The sequence below is a fragment of the Musca autumnalis genome, unplaced genomic scaffold, assembly GCF_047663935.1.
Source record: "Musca autumnalis isolate F117 unplaced genomic scaffold, ASM4766393v1 scaffold_128, whole genome shotgun sequence".
NCBI classification, from domain to species: Eukaryota; Metazoa; Arthropoda; class Insecta; order Diptera; family Muscidae; genus Musca; species Musca autumnalis.
In genome coordinates, this window is record NW_027411676.1 from 1 (window position 1) to 9,286 (window position 9,286).

The 9,286-nt window shown below is 39.6% G+C and overlaps 1 protein-coding gene across 1 annotated transcript; it reads left to right on the top strand.

Moving 5' to 3' along the window:
* Positions 1-2,393: 2,393 nt before the first annotated feature.
* On the top strand, positions 2,394-2,915 carry LOC141391823 (uncharacterized). Its single transcript, XM_073964519.1, has one exon. It carries the CDS (start codon positions 2,394-2,396, stop codon positions 2,913-2,915), a length of 522 nt encoding a protein of 173 aa, XP_073820620.1.
* Positions 2,916-9,286: the final 6,371 nt, after the last annotated feature.

Sequence of the window (9,286 nt, forward strand, 5' to 3'; positions counted from 1 at the left end):
ATTGAAGTTGGCCTACAAATAAATGCGATATCCTGTATTTGATGCACAAAACACGCTATATATGCCCGATTTCAATAAATTTTGGAAGGTATAACGAATTTTGGCCTACAAATAAATGTGCCAAAACATATCGAAATCGGTTCAGAATTGGATGTAGCTCCCATATATAATTTTGGCCGATTTGAGGTATTTGATGCACCAACAAGCTATGTATGCCAAATTTCAATGAAATTTTTAAGTGTGATGGAATTTGGACTATATTTAATTTTGTCAAGTTATATTGAAATTATTCGAGATTTGTAAAATGTGTGCAGAATTTGGACTAGAAAAATGTTCGACAAAATATTTTGAAAACGCTTCAGATTTCAGGTTATCTATTTATTAAAAAATATCACGGGGGTAGACGTAAGGAATAATAATTAAAATATTGAATCTCTAATCCACTATTTAAGGGAGTGACTTTGAAGTCAGTAGAAGTCATCATTATTGTATGCGTGTACTTATAGTTGGAGAAAATCAAGACTAAAATTATTAAGTATCATATATCTGAGAGACTTCTTAAGCGGGATGGGAGAAGGCGAAACAGTTACCTATATTTACCTATGACATATCCTTATCATTATTGGAGTAAAAATTGTCAGTGCAAGTGGGAGTTACACTAAGAGTAATTTAAGGTGTCACAACAGTTTAATATATGCACTTGGGAAAATGTACTCAATCTTTGCGTTATTCCTAGGTAGGCTCGATTTGTCGACATTAAGAGTGTATGACATTTGCAAATGTCACCCACGTAGGTGCACATACTACATGTAGTTGGAAAGGATTTAGGAGGAGCCTTTCTTCCTGCAACATACAAAAATACCATAGCATGGGCTCCATATACGGCACTATATATCTTGTTTACATGGCACTATATTTATGTATTAAAATATTTTAAAGAATAAAGTCAATATAAGTATAGCATTCCATTATATGCATTTTATCTTAGTCGGGGTAGCGAAGCGCACCGGGTTCAGCTAGTTTTGGTATATATAAGTATGCGACCATTATTTAGATACGTTACAAACTTCTTGGCCAAAACCAACTTATAATACCCTCCCCACATAGTGGCCGAGAATAACCACAATACCATGCCTAAAACTAAACTGATCTGTTTTATTCTTTGCAACTAATTACAAGACATTATAAACTATACTACGAAATGTTATTCATATTCGTCAATTTTTCTAAGGAAACACAAAAATGACTTTGCTTCACATTTGTCGTATAAAAAACTTCAAACATTCTTTCCATGTTTATTATTACATCTGCCATTATCTCTAAAAGGAAGTTCGTCATGACATCATGTACATCATACAAATGACACTTTAACATTAAATATAATTTCATGAAGGAGTGTAAATGTTTCTTTATAATTAATGACATTTCTCTCATATAATTTTATTGTCTTAGAAACAGTCGTACGTTTCTTTGAGTGTCCCATGGTGGTGTTAACTTTCCACATTAAATGCGAGTATCCATCGCATGATATTTATGCAAATATTTAATGCGTTATCATAAAACCTTTTCATTTCATGGCCTTTTTAAGTTCTTCTTCATTTCATTCAAGATAAATGGTGGGCTATGAACAATTTAATGTGACAATAGTTTCATAAATTTTTGCCACCAGACCACCAGTAGTAGTAGTAACTCCTTCTCTGTGTTATTGTCACCTCCCTCCACCCCAACCCAAGCCTAACCACATCAGAAGAAATGTCACGCATAACTACTAAAATCAGTCACTGGGCAACAGTGGTTGTCTATGCCGCTTGCCTCGTCTGCCTATCCTTCTCTCATGGGGGTCTAAAATGAAATTGCACTCGGTTAAAAGAAAACTACGCGTTAACGCTAAGCGTTTCTATCTTTATGAAGAGTTTAGTTGTACTATTTCCGTTTTAAATGAAACACCATTTGTAATTTCCCCTTCATTTCCTTAATGCGTTTGCGTGACATTATAAGTAGTTTATGAACTTCATGCTGACAGCAGAGAGTGAGTTGAAGAGTTCCAAACTTATACGGGCTTATTTTGGGGTATAGGGTTGACAGATTTGACAAAAATAAATACAAATACAGTCGAAATCGCTTATAACGTCGTCGTTTATAACGTCATATCGCTTATAACGTCGAAATCCAAAAGTCCCGAATTTCTGCCCTTTATATTCCACACAAATAAATATCGCTTATAACGTCATCGCTTATAGCGTCATATCGGTTGTTACGTCGGATTTTTATGAAATATTTGAATTTTGCTATCGGTTATAACGTCGAATCATACAAGGAAGAAAAATTTTTGTCACTATTTTGTTGTATGTATTTTTTAACTCAAACAACAAAACACCAAACATATGCACAACATGTTCGAAGATGTGCTTAGACATCTGAATTACGACTGTCATATAGGCGGTCTCAAGTCAATTAACCTTGGTTTTTTGCCACCCAATGTAACATCTGTTTTACAACCCATAGAACAAGGAGTAATAAAATCATTAAAATTACGTTACCGTGATCGACAAATATCCACTATTCTCGCAAGAATAGAAAAGGAAGAAAGTACGAAATTAAATGTGTTGGATGCAGTGTTATTGTTAGAAGAAGTCATGAAAAATGTAGCGTCTTCTGTCATTGCTAATTGCTTTCATAACATTGTCATTTTTGATGAATTAATTACCATCGATGCCATGTACAACGACGACAAAATATTGGAAGTTTTAGATGAAGGCAATTCTACCGAAGAAATTGAGGATCCTACAGATCAATTACCGCCAGTGTTAGAGGCATGCCAAACAGTAGAAACTCTTAAAAATTTTATTTACTCAGAAGACGTTACAACACGGAATGAGTTTTGGAAACCCATTCAAAACTCAGATCTGAGTTAAATTTAAACTCATGAATTCCAAAAAAGCCAAAACTAAAATAACAGGATATTTTAAATAAAACCATATCATATAACGTAATATATCTGCTGACGAATGAATTTAATGTCCTTATTTTTTATTTTTTTAAGTCTTTTATACGAAAGTATATAGAATGAAAGGTTCCAAAATTGAATTGAATTTTTTTATTTACTTAATAAAACAACGTATTCATACCTAAAAGTCACTATACATAACATAATTTGACCTCTTCTATTAATATGGTTTATAACGACTATCGCTTATAGCGTCCGAATTTGGTCAGTCCCTTGACCGACGTTATAAGCGATTTCGACTGTACGAAAATCAAAAATCACTGTACTGCTTAAAAATAACAAAGAATTTCCATTTTTTTAAAATCTGCACTCCAACGCCCGGACACTTTACAGAGAAAGGGCAGTTTATAGCCACAGCTTCTACGCAAATTAAATTTTAAGGCCAATACTGTTTGCCAAGTTTAAAAACATTTTAATTCATCCAAAAGCATCTAATCTTTATAATATACAACCACAATTCGCGAGTTATAAACGGGTAAACCTTGGCATCAACTATGTTAAATTTTCAAAAATATTGCCCATGTACATATACAAGGTGGCGCAAAAGTAATCTTCCGAAGTTTTTTGGTTGTAATTTAAAAAAAATAAAAACTTTGATTTTTCGTGTGGATTATTTTTATTTGGTCTTTTAATTTTTTTACATCAAGTCGAAAATATAATATCAGATAAATGGCCTCCGCCACAGTTTATTGTCTTTTGAGCCCTTTTTATGCCATTTTCCATCACTTTGGCCAAAACTTCCGGCGATAGGTCCCCACATTCTTGTCGGATATTGTCTTTAAGAGCTGAAAGAGTCTGAGGCTAGTTGACATAAACCGGCGACTTCAAAAAGCCCTACAAAAAGAAGTCTGGAGCGCCTCATCACTCAGGATTATTTTTGATGAAAAATCATCTTCCTGTTGGTGGTGATTAAGGATGGCTTGATCGTATGTTAGACGCGATTGGCGGTCAGCATCTAACAGCTGATGCACCGTCTGGACTTTGTACGGAAACATCTTAAAATCTTGTACCAAAATTCGCTGTAAAGACCGTCAACTGATACCCATTTGCGGGGCACGTCGTCTGGCCTATGTCGACGGCGCTTCCATGACATCCTCGGCTACAGCAGCAATATTCTTTGCAGCACGGATACTCCGGGGTCTGCCATGCATGGCAGCATCACGTGTTGTGCCAGTCTCTTCGAGGCGAGCGGCTAAACGTCTGCGACGAAATTCACGTTGTGCCAAAGTCACCGACCGATTATTGGTCAAATAAATAGTCACCAATATTCCGCGTTCTGGAGCAGTGTAGCGTAACATTGTTTATTAACGTGTATTTTACATGTGTTTACTACACAAATGTCAAAACAGAACTGACATTAGGGGCCAATCGCAAAAATTATAGCATTTTCTGATAGGAAGATTACTTTTGCGCCACCTTGTACTTGCTCAGAATAAAATTTTGAGTCGACAAAGCCATGTCCGTCTGTTGTAATGTAATATTTTTGCCACAGGAAGGTCAAGCTCAAAGTTCGCCTACGTTCTGGTACAGCCCCCATATAAAGGTATCTCCCGATTTCCGGTATTTTAAGTATTTTAGGTAAAATTTTTTAAACAAACTAGCTGCTTTGCCTTTTGACGTTCCCAGTGGTCATAAAAACTGTCAACATAGGTCCATGTTTTGGTATAGCCCCCCTATAACGGTACATCCCTATTTTCTAAAATTTTGAAGATTTTAGCTACATTTGTTGCCCAAAGTACCTGTAATTTGCCATTTGACATTCCGAGTGACCAGAAAACTTCTCCACTTAAATTTTTAACCACAGGTCCATGTTTTGGTATATATAACTTTACTTCCAGAGTTTAGGCATTTTATTTGGTATTTAAGGTACCTAGTGGTCACGACATTTTAACAAGAAAAGTTGTCAGCGTATGTCCATGTCCACATTTTGGCTCTTTTTAGGATTTTATCTACATTTTCCGGCCGGATTATCTGTAATTTGACACTTGAGATCCCCAGTGGTCCGAAACATCTCCACTATTTTTTTCCAATCCTACGACAGCGGGTTCTCTTGTACCGGATTGACCCGGAACAGCACAACATCCTTGCTCCAGATTCTTTTGGTCCGTGTCGCAACGGAGGAAAACCCAGGACCATATTTGTGCTCGGGTTGTCACATCCGCATCTTCATCCAAATAAAATCTTTGGTGAGATGCAATAGATCTCGGTAGTGGGTGCATCTACATGCTGCGACATGCTGCGTGGACACAGGCCCCAGTGAGTTGTAGTCGTCAGATTACGAGACTCCCTCGCCGTCCCCCAACAGCAACCGCACACTCAGCAATATAACCAGCCGTTGCTGTTCCAATCTCTGAAAATGCGTATATTGGAGAAGAAGTCCAGAAGAATATCATGGTTGCGCCGATGCAGGAAACCGACAACAACAACTGCAGCTTACAGGGGTGGGGATTAGTTTTGCTATTGCACCAGTTTGTTCAATACAGACCTATCTTGCTTGAACCCGGCTCTTATGGCCCGTACATTGAATATATGGTGGTAGCAGTCCCGTTAATACCTGTACTTCTGGTTATAGGCATAACATTAGCTCGATTTTTGAAGGTCGTAACCATCTGGCGTAGGGGATGAAAGATACCAAGGAACGGTCCTGACCGGCTTTAACATGGCAAAGTCCAGGATTTATCTTGGTCCCTCTTTCATCCCAAGTGAACACTGACCTCCCCGTGGTGTCACCTGCGGTAGCTGCCTTTAACACCCGTTAAAGGTAGTGAGCTAAAATGTGCCGCGCGTTCACCCATAAGAACGTTAAACGCTTGGGTTTGGGCGCAGGATTAGTAACCCTCCCCTAGAAAAAACAACCTACTATGAAAAAACAAAAGAAAAGAAAAACAAATCCCTCAAAAGCTGAGGTTTTAAGGACCATGATCTGCGAATCTGCACCTGGAATGTTCGCACTCTTTGTAGAGAAGGTGCAGTTTACGCATTGGCAGATGTACTTGAAAGGTACAAGGCCGACATTATTGCCATAAAGGAAATACGATGGAATGGGAAAGGCGTCACAACAACACCTAAAGGTGGCGCACTGTATTATAGCTGCCATGACATAAACATGAGTTTGGTTGCGGATTTGTAGTTGGTCGGAGATTAAAACACCTCGTCTTCAGCTTCACACCAGTGAATGAAAGACTTATTACAATTCGAATAAAAACAAAATTCTTCAACATCAGCTTTATTTGCGCTCATGATCCTACTGAAGACAAGGACGAACTGACCAAAGATATATTTTATGAGCGGTTAGAAGAAAAATATGACCGGTGTCCTGCCCATGACATTAAAATTATTCTAAGCAATTTTAATGCCAGAATTGGAAAGGAAAATATCATTGGCCCAACAGTCGGAAAATTCAGTCTCCACAGTGAAACATCTGACAATGGTATGAGGCTGATAGACTTCGCAGCGACGAAAAACATGGTAGTTAGCAGCACCAGATTTCAACATCCCGACATCCATAGGGGCACCTGGCTGTCTCCAGATCTGAAAACAAGAAATCAAATTGATCACGTTGTGATAGATGGAAGACATTCATCCAGCGTGTTGGATGTACGACCGTTCCGAGGAGCAAACATAGATTCGGACCACCTTTGTTGCAGCAAAGGTACGTACCCGTCTAAACGTTGCAAATAAAGCACGAATAGATACAACGCGGAAGTTGGTAATCGGTAGGCTGCAAACACAACAGATAGCTACAGCATATTACACTCAACTAGCCTAATTGCTTAATGAAAGCACTCCTCGTCCCGATAACATATCAGCACAATGGCAAAATATTGCCCACTCCATGCAAACCGGCGCAAAATCCATACTTGGATCTCTGGTATCAAAGGAATCCATGGTATGATCAGGAGTGTCGTGCTGCTACCGAAGATAAAAATGCGGCATATAGGGCTACTTTACAATCTGTAGCAACGCATAGCGCACAAGAGAAATATCGGGAGAAAAGGATAGAGGAGAAACGTCTTTTCCGCAGGAAAAAGAGGGAGACAGAAAAGCGGGAGTGTGAAAAGGTCGAGATGTACAGGAACCAGAATGAAGTCCGAAAATTGTACCAACGAGTCAAGCATCAAACTGATGGCTTTGGTACAGGCACATCCTCCTGTGGAGACCAGCAATGTAATTTGGTAACTGATACAGATAGTGTGACTTACCAGCCGAGCTGTTCAAAACCGGAGGCGACACGATGATAAGGTGTATTCATCCGCCAGTTAGCACCATCTGGCAGGAAGAACGAGTACCTGACGATTGGAACCTGAGTATCCTGTACCCCGTCCACAAAAACGGAGATAAGACTGTATGCTCTAACTATAGGGGCATAAGTCTATTCCCTATTGCCTACAAGATCGTGTCAGGGATATTGTGCGAACGACTAAAGCGTATGGTCAACGAGATAATTAGACCATACCAATGCGGCTTTAGACCTGGCAAGTCCACCATTGACCAGATATTTACCCTGCGGCAAATCCTGGAGAAGACCCAAGAGATATAGATCGACACCTACCACCTTTTTGTCCATTATAAAGCAGCCTTCGGCAGGCCGCTGCGTTCAAAGGTATTCCAAGCCATGTCTGAATTTGGTATCCGGCTTTGTAAAATGACTTTAACTGCAACCAAGTCCTCAGTTAAAATAGAAAAGAACCTCTCCGAAGAGTTTTGTACCAAAAGAGGTTTCAGACAAGGAGACAGCCTTTCGTGTAATCTCTTCAACATCCTGCTGAAAAAGGTTATACAAGAGGCAAACGTTAAAAGAAGTGGCACAATCTACACCAATAGCCACACGCTATTTGCTTATGCTGATGATATAGACATCATGGGACGATCAGTAAAAGAAGTAACTGCTAAAGTGGGTCTGGCGGTAAACGGTGAGAAGACCAAGTTAATGGTGTCGACGCGCAATGCGTCCATTGAGCTCGGACCAACTGTGGAAGTTGGTTCCTATAATTTTGAGGTAGTAAAATACTTCGTCTACCTCGGCACCTCAGTAAACCCAACAAACGACATCAGTTGTGAAATAAAAAGACAAATTGTATTGGCCAACAGATGCTACTTTTGTTTAAGTAAGCAGTTTAAAAACAAAGCCGCATTTCGTCAAACAAAAATAACGCTCTACAAAACACTGATACTACCCGTGCTGATGTATGGCTCTGAAGCCTGAGTACTTGCGCAAGCAGACATGGTGTGTTTGAGAGAAAAATTCTTCGAAAGATATACGGACCAATCTGCGTTGACGGTGAATATCGACGTCGCATGAACCACGAGCTGTATCTGCTTTCAACGACATCAATATAGTTAAACTTATCGAGATGCAGCGATCGCGTTGGCTCGGCCATATCATAAGAATGAGCGAAGATGAACCCGCTAAAAAGCCGTATAAATACGTACCGCTTGGCTGTGCAAGCAGAATTGGCAGGTCAAGGAATAGATGACGCAAACAAATGGATGAAGAGATGAAAAGGCGCGGTATTCCAGATGCGAAGCAACAAATTGAGAGAAATGGAGATATTTTCTTAGTTCGGCCTATGGAACAAATGTTCTGTAATGGGCCAGCTAAGTAAATAAGTAACCATCTGTCAGAGAGTTTCAGAGAGTTTCTGATGTTCGGGTAACAGAAAGGATGTTCCGAGACATCATTACTGCTACAGCGCTCGTCATATACCTGCTGGTCGAATTCCTGAGGTGAGACCAAACAGAACAGCAGAACCTCAGTCACGTTTGGCGACATTACTCTTATCCGAAGAGATGCGCAAATTTTTTCAATCGGAAATTTGTCGGGAATGTCAGTACGAATAGAAGAATGTAGTAGATCTATTCCTGCTGAGGATTAACCACCACAATTTACAATGGATGATGTTGCGAATGTCATCAGGAACGCTAAATCATTTAAAGCGTTGGGCATTGATGGAATCTCCATGGTAATGCAGAAACAGCTGGATGTGGCAGGAGTGGAGTTTCTCACTAAAGTTCTCAACCTGCCGTTCCCGAAAATGGGCAAGGTGATCCCGCTACTGAAGCCAGGCAAGGATGCCAGCAAATGTGACTCGTACAGGACCATTGACGCCTTAGTCCTCACCAGCGTCAGAAATAGCTATCCATTTGCCGAACAAAAACATGGATTCCGTAAACAGCACAGCACTACAATAGCCCCGCACGCCATCTCCACATATATTAGTGGTGGACCCAGCCAGAGCAAACCGAGTGATAGAACAATGATAGTTGGGCTTGACTTAG

Bases quoted from the DNA above. Each gene is read 5' to 3' on its own strand.
- LOC141391823 (XM_073964519.1), top strand. From the start codon at position 2,394: ATGTTCGAAGATGTGCTTAGACATCTGAATTACGACTGTCATATAGGC.